The 14,395-nt window shown below is 41.0% G+C and overlaps 1 protein-coding gene across 1 annotated transcript in view; it reads left to right on the forward strand.

Moving 5' to 3' along the window:
• Positions 1-674: 674 nt before the first annotated feature.
• EPG5 (ectopic P-granules 5 autophagy tethering factor) overlaps positions 675-14,395 on the forward strand; it is a 56,100-nt gene continuing 42,379 nt past the window's right edge. Inside the window, exons 1-11 of the mRNA XM_085322196.1 lie at positions 675-839; positions 2,422-3,360; positions 5,203-5,443; positions 6,278-6,414; positions 6,985-7,092; positions 8,090-8,163; positions 10,548-10,656; positions 11,238-11,352; positions 11,845-11,995; positions 13,042-13,197; positions 13,652-13,809. Coding sequence (XP_085178322.1) covers positions 675-839; positions 2,422-3,360; positions 5,203-5,443; positions 6,278-6,414; positions 6,985-7,092; positions 8,090-8,163; positions 10,548-10,656; positions 11,238-11,352; positions 11,845-11,995; positions 13,042-13,197; positions 13,652-13,809 — 2,353 coding nt within the window. The remainder of the gene's footprint in view (positions 840-2,421; positions 3,361-5,202; positions 5,444-6,277; positions 6,415-6,984; positions 7,093-8,089; positions 8,164-10,547; positions 10,657-11,237; positions 11,353-11,844; positions 11,996-13,041; positions 13,198-13,651; positions 13,810-14,395) is intronic.

Raw genomic sequence — 14,395 nt, forward strand, 5'->3', positions numbered from 1 at the left:
GGCTGCCGCCCTGCCGCCCCTCGGACGTGCAGCTGCGGGTGAGCTGTCCTGCCTCGGAGTTGAGCCCGGCGGGAAGCGCAGCTGCCTCGTTGCGCTCGTGTTTGCCCCGCGCGTTACAGCTTGCGCCGCGTAGAGCAAAGGCTGTCGGAGCCCTCTGGAAAGAAAGGAATGCTCTAACTGGCCTCGGTGTGGTGAAATGAGGGGTAAGACCTGAGTGCTAACTGCAGGTGTGATTCTGGRATTCGAGGCAAGTAAGGATCGGGGGGGGAGGGGAAATCCCGTGCCAGAGGAGCGYGTCGTGGCTGTGTTTTGATTCAGCCCCGCGGGATGTGCAAGGGCAGTCAACATTCAAGGCTGCTGTTTAAGAGAGTCACTTCCCTGCAGGAAGGCAGTGACGCACGGGTGGCTGCGGGGGTTTGAGTGGCTCTGGTGGCCGCGGTTCATGTCTGTCCCTGCCAGGTGGAATTCACCGTGAAACAGCTTGGGGGGGATCTGGGGGGGATCGGCATGTGTGAGAATCCAGAGTAGCTTCAGTGCCACGTGTGACCCGCTGTCTTTCTGGTGATGTTGTTGTTACACTCTGCACCCTTACTCTGTGTTAATGTGCAGCAGTGTTTGAGGTTGTAGGTTCAGGCCTCACCGCAGTAAGGACTTTTCCATTCCTGTGTCCCAAAATGGAAATAGTCTTTGGAGAAGGTGAAATCCCTGAGAGCTGGGAGCGGGTCTGGCTTGTCCGAGRCGGGCTCAGCTGTGAAGCTGCTGCTGGTGGAGTGAAGCTCAGGGGCTTTCTGAAAGCAGCGTGCCCAAAGTTGAGCCTGTGCAGCAGCAGTAACGGCAAAGTGATTCGAACATGGTGAAGTGGCCAAATCAGTGAACCCGGCGCTGGTGAAGGCCAGGCCAAGCGTGCAGTGAGTAGCAGTCAGTTACTACAGATATATTTCCAGAAAGTGATAGTTATCCTTACATAGATGTTTTTTACTGGAACCAGTTCACTTAAATGTTGGGGAAGGAGGATGGGATGGTTAGGCACAGGCCAAGCCTAATGAGAGATGTCATCTTTGGCTTGAAGGCTAACCCCTCGGAAGAGGGAACTGCAAGTTATGCTTTTATGCTAATTCAGGGCCTGATTTTTCTCATCCCTTCTTGGATGAAATACCTGTTAAGATTACTGCTTTTTTTTTTTTTTTTTTTTTTTTTTTTTTTTTTTTTTTTTTTTTTTTTTTTTTTTTTTTTTTTTTTGCCTTGGAAAGAGAACTGACAAACACTTTATAAATTTTACAAGAAACTATTTTTGTCTAGTAGTAGCATGTGAGTATCCTAGCGATGGGAAAACACTATTTGGAGATAAAGGGAGTTTCATCTGTGTAAGGGCTGCAGGAGGGAACTTCAAGATTGTACTGAAGAAAGGACTAGCAGTTTTGCATGTTTGTGAAGCACGCAGATCACGATACTGTCGAAAAAATCTGTGATATGGTACCCTGTGAAAAATCCTACTCGTTCTAGTTCAAGGAATTGTTCTGATCTATTTTTAACTTTTCCTCCATAGCTCTAGTCTTGGAGTGTGTCAGCAGCATTTTGCAATCAAAAGTATTTGCAGGTTTTAACACACTGTAGAAAGCAGTTTGAAAGCAAAAGCCCATGTATTGCCATTTTGTAGAGGTGCTGGAAGCATATGCTTTAATTAAAAGTAGGCAGCTGAGATCAAGGTTAGCCGAGGTCTTGATGTTTAGAGTTGTTTTCGTGTATGCCCTCTCATAAGGCAATATCACATGTCAGCTGCTTAGTGAAACCATGCATGAAATTGCCAGCAAGTGTCCCAAATTTTTCCCCTACTTCTGGAGGAGTACTGAAGCTTTCTATAATTTCATTTGTGTTCTTTGTTGTGTTTTGTGGGTCATTCAAAACTGGAGGGACGTAACCCAACTCCTCCCAGCTTCACTTTTTTGGAAAGATAAGTATACGCTGTTTACAAGTGCATCTTTCATTAATTAATTWATTTTGAATGTAACATTATTTTACAAAATGTGCTTTTGGAAGGAGACTATAAATGTACACCTTAGACTAGGGCTGTGGGGACACTTTAYTCAAAACTCACCTTAATTTAAAAGTAAATACTCTCCTATAATTTTGCACGTTAATAAGACACTCTGTTCTGGGATGTTTGTAGCTTTTTATGGAGAAACACAAGCATCATTTCAGAACTGACCAAGAAAACGGGCACTGATAGACAGTCTTCAAAGAGGAACTAAGGAACAAGGATCTATTTGGCACATTTTTACCTTTAATATTATAAAAATTAACCTSGTAAGAGTGGCTTTTGGCATTGTGCTGTTGACGAGCACTGCTTCTGGGGATGGTTGGATTTGGGATGCATGGGGGAGAGATTTGTTTGTTAATGAATTCCTGTTAATTTATTTGTAGGAAAAAAAGAAAATAAGTAACAAAGAGTCCAATATCCAAGAATCTGATGATGTCTTCCTCCCTCCTGTGGCAGAAGTGTCTTCTCAAGCTTGTAAAGTGCAGGTGGAACATCCTGAAGGATTTACAGAAATCCAGCTCAATGATGAAGCAGAGGACAGAAGAACTGTAAACGATGTGTGTGATGTCCCCTTGAGTACTTCAACCTTACCAAGTGAAGGATCTTCAGCAGTGACTTTAGGGCCTCCAGCAGCTGGAGAAGAGYGCAAAGCCCATCCCTTATATGAGGAATGTAGGAGGGTTGTTCACAAAAGTGGGAAAAGCAAGCTGGACAGAATCCAGAACCCTGGGGAGGCTCTTGCTAGGAAATCAGGAAGTTGTGGCGTCTCGGGCGATACCTTTCATTCCAGTGCTGCTGGCTCTCATACACTAGTGGATTTTGTACAGGAAAAAGGAACTGAAAGTGTTCAAGATGTTAAAAATCCTCTTGTCCGTTCTTTAGAGAAGCTTCCTGTTACTGTGCCACAGCTCAGTGAGAAATCCAAAGTGCGTATTCAGCATTTGAGATTGAAACCTCTTTATCCAGACTTGTCAGCTGAATTGTCTTATGAGAGACCGACCATAGTAGCAGTCAAACCGCTCTTACGCAACGAGAGGCTGTATCCAGAAATCCCAACAGAACCAGAACTGGTGCCGTTTACCAGAGAGCAGCTGAAAATTTTTGAGCCGTGTTCATGGCTGGAGAATGTTGACTCCTATGCAGAAGAATTTGAAAGTGTTGCTCATCAGGACAGACATGAGTTTCATGAACTACTCCTGAACTACCTGCGCTGTAGGAAGCAGCTGTTGCTGGCTGAGGCTGAGCTGCAGGCCATGACGACAGACTGCCAAAATGCAAAGGGGAGATTATGGACRTTTAAAGAAGAACAGAAAACTGCGCAGGTGCTGTATTTGAAACTATCATCTATTTGGACGTGATTCTGGACATTAGTCTTGGTTGCTGTCAAGCTTACTGTATTTAGGCTGGTTTGCTGTGAAAGAGATGGTTACCTTTGCTTTTCCTTCTCTCCACTGTCTCAGTGCCCCCTGCTTACCCCACTCCTGCAGTGCTTAAGAATATAATCCTGTTGATGTTGAAGGCAATTTATTCTTTGATTTAAACTTTGACAAATGTAGGATATTGCAGTCTGTGTTAATGATCTCTTCTGGAGCCAAACTCCCGTCTGTAGTCAGTCAGAATGAGATGTGTATAACCAATTCTGCTTGTTGTGTTGGGTCAGGTTTGTGCCACCCAGAGCTTCAGCTAGGTCCGAGGGATCTGWGGTGGAATAGGACTATAGCCAGGATTTCAAAATGACCGTAGCAGYGCTTCTGCATGTTGCATCTGGACTGCTGCCTATAGTGATAATTTTCATTGACGTCATTCGTGACTGTCCTGCTGGCAGAGGCTGCAGGTGCCGTGGAACTAGGGTCCCGCTCCCTGGGGCCCTGTTACCCGGAGCACAGGCAGTGCGAGATGCGTCCACTTCCCGTAAGTGCTGYGCCGAAAGTGTAGCTGTGGTTATAGCTCCCTCCGGGGTGGCAGTGGCACTCTGCAGCATTGCTGYCTGCAAACCGGAGCGCTCTGGGGAGGTTTCTGGTACACGCACCAGAGAAGTCTTCCTCAGAGCTTGTTCTGCGTAACTTGTTTTTGGAACTGGTGATTGTGCGAGCAATGGAGCAGTTCCTCTGATGCTGTTTGTAACCAGTTCTGATGAYGTGATGGCTAAGAGTGCTGAAGACCGTTTTACATGGTGGATCCACTATTGTTCCTACAAGCGCAGCTCCGCAGAGTTGAGAAAATGTAGAGACACATTCCCTGAACAGACACGAGTCTTTTCCTTTTTACTAAGGAGCAGAATGCAATGGTCCTATACCACTGAAAATTATTAGACTTCTAGTTTTGCTTTGATCAGTTTCTATGTTCTGCAATTTTTATGTTCATTTTTACATGTCCGCTGGTCAGTGTACAGTTAGCAAAGCTTGCCGATTGCTTTATTCCCTCCCAATTCACTGTTTGTTGTGTGTATGTGCAGATAGTCATCTTTTTAATACCAATTCAAAACTTAATCTAACAACTTATGTGGAGCAAGAATACTTTCAAGCTAAGCTTTCTAAGTGCATACTGCAAAGCACATTTTGTGGTAGCATAAAAGGATAACAGAGATGCTAAATATTATGATTTCCTTATGGTAAGGAATTAAAGCAGGGGCAGAGGAAGATTATTCTCAGCCTTGAATTCTAGTTTGGAAAAAGTTAGAGTACAGTTAATTTGAAAAAATTTGAATGTATTTTGGGGGAGTTACTAATAAATACTGAGTTCTAGGAGCCTGTGAAAGCTTTTAGCTTGTGTCAATGTATGTTTTGAATCTGAATATTTATGCAAGTCTGAAAACTAAGAAGCAGTCGCGCTCAGCTGGAAGTAGAATGATCTGATTTTTGTTCACATCTGTTGCTGATAAAGACAAGCCACTTCATCTGATGTCAGTTGTTAATTCTGGATTATTGAGTGTTTATAGAGTCTATTTTTTTTTTGGAAGTCCGAGATCTGCTATAACAGCAGCAGCTCTGAAAAATAAATAGGATGCACCCAGATTTTTGTCTTTGCTGTCTGTAAAGTGGCCATTCTCATGAAAGCTTTGAAATCTCTTGAGTGGAGGGTTATATCAGAGTTAGTTTCTGTAAACACAATTCACCAAGCAAAATGACAAAAACATTTACATAAAATAATTGCTTTCTTTTCAGGGTGTCTGTGCAGATCAGTGCAAAGTGTCAGGTCACCATCGCTATCAGACAGTAGAGATGAATGAAAGCGTGTTGGGGGAACTGAAAAAGCTGTTCGAAGCCAAAGCAGAGCATGTGCATCAGACACTGGCACTACACTTGTACACTTCAGTGTTGTCCCGGTTACAAGTGGAGTCTTATATCTACAGGTTGCTCAACAGCTCGTCGCTGCTGAGATCGGTGGCCCTTCAGCAAGAACAAGGTGTGTTGCTCGTCTGGACAGCTACCTGTGCTGTCAGGGTGCTGAATGCCTTATTTGCCTGGAGTTCTGACGTTCCTGTGCTGGGATTTGTATATTGAGTATTTCTCCTCGATACTAAACCCTGTTGATTTTACATAATAATGAGTAAAACTCTTCTCATGCAGAAAAAGTCTTAATTCTCTTACCTTAGTCTCCTGCAGAGTGGAAGTTGAATGCAGGAATGCTACCTACTGCCACCAGTCACCCTGGAGAAGTACTGGGTAGAATGAATGAATCCACTCTGAATCCAATCACTTGTTGCAAAGGCAACGTAAAATGCAGTTCCTTTTCCAGATTGATTATAGACCGTTTTAAAACGGTCATCTTGCTGCTTTACGCCTCTTGGAAGGCTGTTTGAAATCTCACAGCTCTAATACTTAAATATCTTTTTGCTTTTCATCTGAAGCATGTCACCAGTGTGGGCTTGTGGCAGTATCATCTTTGAGCTAAAATATCCCTCCCACTGTATATTTATTCCTCCTAGTCCTCCCCTAGCCCCAGTTTATATGCAGAGTAAATGTGCTGGTTCTTAGGAAGGTCATGTAAAAGGGAGGCCTCTTATGAGAGTAGCCATGGTATATTCTTTTTGTAATTGGTGTCCAGTACTTAATTACAAGTTTGAATAAAATACATTAAGTCATCTTCTCTGTCAGTTCTAGAGAGCTGCTATGTTGAAATGTCATTATCTGTAGATACAAAGAGAGGAAGTTTTCTGTATAATCTCCAAACCATTGCTTATGCTGCTACTGCGAGAGCTGCTCATCAAAGCTCCTTAATTCTGTTTTTAATTTACAGTTTCAAAGCAGTCAGAAAATCTTTCTTCAGACTTGAGCCACCTGAAAGAGTGTATCAGCGTTCTTTTCAGTTTCACTCGTAGAGTTATCGAAGACCCTCAGTTTCAAAGTGACCTTCTCGCCTGGTTGCGGAGACTGGTGAGGGAGTGAGTATGTATGTAGCTGTGTGATCGAGCAGCTGAGATCAATTCAGAAGTCTTTTTTTCTGAAAGAGTTATTGTTTGTCCCATGTACAATCAGTTCCTGCTCTTTTTTTTTTTTTTTTTTTTTTTTTTTTTTNGGAACCTGTTGAATCTGTTGCTGAATCTTTACAATGAATTCCCTGGTCTGATAAAGTCAGTGGAGATGGATAGTCTTAATCAGGTCTGGCACATGAGCTACCAACACTGCTTGAGGTGAACTTGAGCATTTTAATGGTTCCTGAGCATTACTGTTCTTGTTTCGGAAGTAAGAATATTCAGACCTATCAGTTTGGGGAAACTTCCTGCTGACTTTTGAAGTAATTAAAAATAATTTATTTAAAATTTTACTGCATTTTTTTTCTGAGAAAAAGGTTTGTGCTCTAGCTCATAAGCTGAACAGCAGCTTTTCAGTGTTGTTCCCTTGTTGCTTGTTAAAAAGTGAGAGAAGTGAAAAAGCATTATTATTCTGCTTAGCAAGAATGAACTTTGAAATTATTTGCAAGATTCCTGTATGCTTTCCTTTTAGGTGTCAGTGTTGCAAAGAATTGGCTGTCCAGGTGACCATCTCTTCCTCTTGAACCACATCCTGCGGTGCCCAGCTGGGATCAGTGAATGGGCTGTTCCATTCATTCAGGTGTGAATGTTTAATTCTTTATTTTTGCAAAGTTGGAGTGGGTTGGGTAGGAGAAGAGGATGTCTGGTACCTAATCAATCCGCTGTGACTGCTGCACATCTCCAGGTTTATGGAGCCAAGAAAACCTGGTTTTCTTGGTTCTGCAAAACAGAGGTGGTTGTCAAGGTGTGCATGTACACAGGTTATCTCAGCTGTGACAGGAAACACAATACCTCTTCTCACTACTACTCAGCTGGAGAGGCTCTGAAGGGGSTTGAAGATTTAAGGTGCAGCTCAAGGCCTCACACAGGTTTCAGGAGAACTCTTAAGGAAAAGGGAACTACTTAGATTTGAAACAGTTACTATATTTGAGACAAGTGAGACTGGAGGCAGTTCTGAGAGATACACGGGGTGAGTGAGAGCAGTTTCTAAATACTGCACGTTGAAGTGGGTTGGCTGTGTTTCCTTGAAAAGTTCATTAGCTGGCTAATTAGGAATGCAGTGGAAAGTGTTCATTTTATAGAGATCAGAGGGAATGAAGATGTCCGTAGGCAGCAGAGCATTTTTCAAAGCAAAATTTTTGCCCTTTCAAGAAGGGAATATGTTAGAAATCTAATTGTAGGAAGAGGGTTGCAATTACAGTAACAGGGAAATGGCAAGCAATAGAATAAAAGGGAGACTGAGAGCAGCACTGTAACTTCCCTTTTTCTCAACTCTCTACCTTCCCTCTGGTTCTTAAACGTACATGAAGGGAAAAGAAGTTTTCTTTTTGTGGTGCTTTTAAGGGGTTTTGTTTTTTCACCTTTAAATTTCTTTTTACCTCRTTTTGTTGAGCGAATGTACCAATCCTTTGCCATAGCACTGTTTCTTCCAAAGAGTTGGAGTTGTCTTTTATGCATACTTTTTCATCTGAACAAAAAGCTGGTAATAAGGAATGAGAAATTCGGAATATAAATTTCTCTGGTAAAACTAACTTTTTTTTTTTTGAACTTAGACTAGATTTTATGTCTTATTTCAGATCAAAGTCTTGGATAACCCATCAGGTGTCTTTCATTTCATGCAATCTCTTGCCTTGCTTATGTCTCCTGTCAAGTAAGTGTGAAAATGATTTTTATAAATGTATTTTGATTATTTAATAGTAGAAAATGTAATGACAAAGAGTCTACTTAAACAATCCTGAAAGTGTACTGCAGGCAAAGTCATAAATGCAGGCACAACTAAGAGATTCATAATTAAATTCAAACGTTTATTCACCTCAGGTTACAGCCTTGGTAGTACATTTCCCTACTGTGCACAGTGTGATAGAACTTGCTTTCACCAGTCAAGTAGCTAGCGATAGCTGACATTCCTGCATGTTTGTCATTGTKAGTTCTGAAATAAAATTCTAGACCATGCTTCCACAGTTACCCAATAAGAAGACCATCTCTGCAACAAAAGTGCCTGAATGAAGGGTTTTGCAAAGTTGGAGTATACACTGCTTTTGCTCTTTAATTTTTTTTTCTCATTATTTTGTTTTCCTCTTATCTAGAGGGAAGATGAGATGCTGGGAAAMGCTAGCTATTAAAATCATTAGTGAAAACTGCTGTTACATGCTTCAGATAAAACATAAAACTTGCCCCAAASCATAATCTGTTCGCTCTTTGAGTTCTTTAGTCATCAGCCTTTCTCTTTGGTTTGCTTGCTAGAGGGTAGTGTTTGGAGATAAATTGCTCACTTGAGTATGCCCGTTGCAATAGGAAAGTCACAAGTCTRGGCCTGGACRCATTGAGGTTGTACCTRTTGAGACCAGCAGACTAATGTTTTTTGTAGAAAYACTAGGTTCAAAGAAACAAACTGYTAGTTCTTAGTGTTGACAGTCAAATCTTGATAGTTTGACCCTAAWTTAACTCRAACTTGGGCGCAGCAGGCACAAACTGAAACACAGGCAGTTCTGTCTAAATGTWAGGAAGAACTTCACTGMGAGAGCGACAGAGCACGGGACCAGSTTGCYCAGAGAGGCTGTGGACTCTCCCTCTCTGGAGATCTTCAAGGCCCGCCTGGATGTGATCCTGTCTAACATGCTGTAGGTGACCCTGYTTGAGCAGGGGGTTGGACTAGATGATCTCCAGAGGTCCCTTCCAGCCTCAACCATTCTGTGATTCTGTGTGATTCGGTGACTCCTGTCTACTGTGGGCTGTTATTCTGTTTCCTGTTTCACAGTTCCTGTGTGGAGCTGTTTGGGAAACAAGTGTGTGCTGAGGACATGTGATGCCGGTGTGTTTTGGTGCTTGCACTTTGAATGTAGACTCTTCTGAGGTGTCTGGAGTGGCTCTCCCAGCTGGTGATACAAGAATGCAGAGCTTCCGCTATGGCTGTGCTCCCTGTTACAGGCCAGACACTTGTCTGATGCAGTGGCTGCATGTCGAGCGCAGGTTTTAAATCTATATTTGGCTTATGAAACCAGTATCTTAAAGCTTGTGTTGCATTTGTAAAATGTTTATATTTTCAAAGTATGAGTTCTGGGAGATTTTTTTTTCTTTTTCCCCCCTGCTCTGTGACCACTGAGGTGACATGGTGCCAATGTCTTGTACAAAATGTGCAGAGTTCTTTCAGTATATTCCTAGGTAATWGGAAGTTAAACGTTATGGTTTTAACTTTTTTGTATATAGTTTTTTTGCATGTTCATTTGACTTCCCAGGGTATGTCTGTACAGCTAAGGATTTATACAGTATGCAGCCTGAAGTGTAATGTAGTGTAGTGTAGTGGCTTTAAGATGGGCTGATATATGGAATTTTTTCTCTACATTTTGTCGAGTTAGCAGTATTGGAAATTGAAACAAATATGCTTTCCCGCTTGAAGAGTGCTAGAATAAATGAGTGAACATATGTTCAGGGCAGCTCTTAACATGTGCCAAAGTGGGTTCAGACAGACGAAGTTGAATCTCTGGGGTGCTCCTGGAGCTGACCTGATGTGAGGCAGCTCTGTTCTGGAAGTTGTTTAGTTGTGGTAGCTCAGTGTGCCTAAGATGAGCCTTACTAATTTTGCTGTGACATTCAGTTAGTGTGACTCTACGAGCTGTGGAGTGGAGCTGGCCTGCTCTCACCCTGTTAATGTTTGATTCACTGGATGATAGCCTTAAATGGTTGTTGGAAAGTACCTCTTCTTTGGAATATAATTTCCTTTAATTTGACTTCTGGATTTTTTGTGTAGACAGACAAAGAATAGTGTTATCTCATGCATATTTAATATGACTTGCTATAGAGGGATTCTAGTCACTTGTATTGTTCAGTGTATTTACTTGTAAGATCGAAACCTGAGTTCAGACATCAGACTGGTGTGAGTTTTGTATGACTTCAGGGTATCTGACATACTTGTTAATGTCTTGTGTCTGTTTTAAAATATCTTCTTTTAACTAAGACTTGACTAAATTCAGAGTTCTTTATTTTTTCTAATTTTTCAAAATTTGATTTTCACTTTAAATGGATTTATGCCCTCAGAAATCGGGTAGACTTTATGTGCCATATGAAACCAAGTGAAAGAAAAACTTCCTCTTCATCTGGAAAAGAATCTGGAAACTGGACACTAGTAGATGAAGGAGGAGAAGAGGTACAGCAAACAAGTTTTTTTCCTCCTTAAAGCTTTTGCTTAAGCTTATTGTATTGATCCTGTGAATTGGAGGAAGTAAAGCTGACTCTTACTCGGTTATAAAGCATCATTTTAAATTTAGACCTATTTTTGTTTCCTTGTATCTCTGTCGTGTGACTATAGGTAGTCATGGAGTACTAGAAACTAGATTTTCCAGTAATGAATATTACCAGGTATAAATTAAACTTTATTGGAACTATAGCATTTAAAGGAGGGAAAAATAAAGCGTATTTAAGGTGACAGAATGAATTTTAAAATGTTTGTACAATATGGAAACAGACATGCATTTGAATATGTGCTTCACTTTAGGGGTTATGTTGGACTATCATACGCTACATTATGTTTAGTTCTGTTTCTTAGCTATGTAAAATCTCAGACAGCCCCAAATTTAGGGGCCTGTGTGTGGGAAGGGGAGTTTAGTGGTCCTTTCTCGTGTGCTTTCTTTGTTTCTCCTTACAAACAACTCAGAATTAGTACAATAGCTAAGTCCTTCTATCATAATTTTTATTGGGAAAGATATTAAAAGCTGAATTTGTCTGCAGGATGAAGATCCTGAAACAAGCTGGATTCTGCTTTTGGAAGATGACTTGATTGTCCTGTTGTCACAGTTCCCCTTCCATGAATTGTTTCAACAGTTCCTTGGAATCAAGTCTGGAGGTAAATCAGCTGCTAAAGAAATATTCTTCATTTTGGTTACGTTAAATGAATTAATGACTAAAATAACCAAAAATGCTGCTGCATTGTGGGAGATACTCTTCAAACTGAGTAATAAATGAACCTGTGCAAACAGCTCAAAGACTAAGTAGATGAGATGCCAGATCGTGCTGTGTGTATGACATAACTTAAAGTTCAGTGTTTTGGAACTAGTAAGTTCATAGCAATGTCAGCATGCAAAATATTAGTGTCCTTTCCTTTAGTTTTGATCTGCTCAGAGATATGTTCAAAGATATGCTTTCAGAGCTATTCTTTTCCCCCTTGCCTGTTAACTGTAATGCTAGTGTGACTTTTCTCCATTCTTTTTTTCCTTCTCTCTAATCTCTGGATAAGTACATGAAAATATTGCTTGCTGGACACCTTATCTGCATAGATTGTTTGTACTTTCATATTTAAATTTTGGTTGACAGTGAATACTTTTTTTTTTCTTTTTAGGTTCTTATTGCCCTGAAAAAACAACTCCCCATGAGATGATGAAAATATTTGCTTTTGCAGACTCCTTAGTAGAACTTCTGTCTGTGGGGTTGGAAACGTTTAACAGAGCCCGCTACAGGCAGTTTGTGAAACGAATTGGTCAGCTGATCAAGTGAGAGCATATCTTCTATGTTATGATCAGATCTGAACAGACTCAGACTCTTGCATTAAGGGGCGATGTTAGTCACAAGTGATATAGTACAATTAAAGACGTGTGTATGAGCTTGTGCATCTGCTGCAAAAATCTGTTACTTGCATTATTATGGTGCTGTCATCCTTACTGTAACTTCACTGTTCATGCGGGTGCTTGCTGGAATAATGAATTCTTACAAAGTGCTGAAGTCTTAAGGTAGTGGGCCATTTGTATAACACTGCCTTCTGCAGCAGTTTATAAACAGGTGGTAGCAATTTGATGGATGTATATGCCAGTTTTGCTCTGCTCCTATAGGGTCTTCCATTGCAGAAGAAAATGTATTTCTCATAAGATGTCTTGTTCATACTTGGTTGTTTTTGTTTTATTAGCAGCTGTGAATTTTAAATCAAAAAARCAGTTCCTGGGTAGCCTTTGTGCTGAGAGTAGGGTTAGCTGATCTGGGAATCTGAAGCTGTGGAGTCCTAGAGTCCCAGACTGCCTGTGTGATGGGGAGTTGCAGAGTCTAAATGTGTGGCAGTAAGGAAACACGTGTTGGAATTGGAAGAGTTGCTCTAGCAGTCACTTAATATGTCCTGACTAGTCTGATTATGCTTTCTGACCTAACAGTATCCTCCTTGAAACAAAATCTATGTTTTTCCTTGTTCTATACTGAGTAAGTTAGTGCTCTAGTAATTACTCCTGTCTGGGCTTTTTGCATGTATTGCAAGTTCATAAGGAAAGATTGCTTTAAGGCTTAAAAACTTCATAAAAAACAAATTTTGTATAACAGTGCTTCCAAAATCAAGAAAGAATAACACTGGAGTTCATAGACTGAACTTGTCTAAAGAGGTGGGGAAAGTATGTATTGTTTATACAGAAGTTTCTTAGAAACCAGAGGGCAGAGGCTTAAACTTGTTTATCTTATAACTAGACTCTGGTCTAGTTGCACGCATTTATGTTTCTATACTGTGGTGACATATGTAATGATCTTTCTTCAACTCGTTTCTTCTGTTTCTGCTTTGTAGGATGACACTTTGTCATGTGAGTGACCACTGGGCCCARTATGTTACCTGCAATAAACAATATGGATCAATAGCACATCCTTATTCCGTGGAGAAGTTGCAACTAGAGTTTGATGAACTGTTTTTTAGAGCTGTTCTACATGTTCTGAAGGCCAAAAGGTGGGCGGTTCAATGATTAATACCAAAATACTGCATTAAAAAGCCGGTATCGTGGAATGAGGGTCATGAGAAACGGTCATGCCAAATCAGTTCCTTCACCCTGAAACATTCCCTTTCAATGGAAACTGGCTTTGGTTTGGAGGAGTTAGATGTTTGAAACTTGGAACTGCAGTAGCTTCAGTATTTACTCTTAATGATTTAGAGAATTCTTTAATATGCAGGATTTTTCAGCTCACTGGAAGTATCAAGATGGGCAAAAATCTTAAACTGTGGTTTCTAGGATCAGACTAGGGGAACTTGCTCAGCTCAGAATGAGGTCAGCTCAGAATGAGAGGTGCTAAGACACATTCTCACATTTCTAATTCTGTAGTATGACAGAAAATTTGGGCACCTGTCTGCATTCCAAGTGTTTGGGATTTATCAGGGCAAAACACTTTGTCTTCAAATCCAACAGGTTGGGAGTCTGGCTGTTCATGTCTGAGATGCCTTATGGAACTTTATCCAGCAATATGCTTTGGAAGCTCTTCTTTGTTATGCACTGTGCGGAGAGTGAGCACCTGGAAAAGCTCTGCTCTACTCTACAACCTGCTGACTTCAAGCAGAGGCTTAAAGGTAGAATCCCTTTGCTCAGAACCAATTCTAACTGATTCAGCTGCTACTACATCAGCAAAAGTTGTAATGCTGTTTAGGATCTGTTGTTAAATATATCCTCAGCTGCATGACTGGTYCAGAGGCCTTGGAAATATCTTGGGCAGTTTGTGGGATTGTAGCAGTGACTTGGCTAAACTATCATTTTTTTCAGGAATTGTCACATAAGCTTAAATCTACTGTCCTTGATTTTTCTGTCTGTGACTGTGATTGCTTACTGGCTGCTTCAGAGGCCTGTAAGAATGCCAAGCAGTAGGTACATCTTGTGTATTCTCATGTCAGGTTCCGTCTTGGTCTCTAACAGTATTTTGAGATTGAGTTTTAAATCCAGACATACAGAATTTTGTATCACTTCTAGCTCTTTTTCAGTTGGGAGCTGTTGACTCACAACTGTTGAGTCGTACAAATACACCAATCGCCTTTTATTTTTCTTCCTTATTAGATTTGTCTTCTGTAGTTTATTATGTTGGAGTTCTGCTTGTTGTTTTTCACAGCTATGTGTGTTGCCCTTGTCTCATACCTTCTTTTAATGCTTTTCTTGCTCTATGTG

Source organism: Rhea americana, unplaced genomic scaffold, assembly GCF_003343005.1.
Source record: "Rhea americana isolate MKP2758 unplaced genomic scaffold, rheAme1 scaffold_75, whole genome shotgun sequence".
NCBI lineage: Eukaryota > Metazoa > Chordata > Aves > Rheiformes > Rheidae > Rhea > Rhea americana.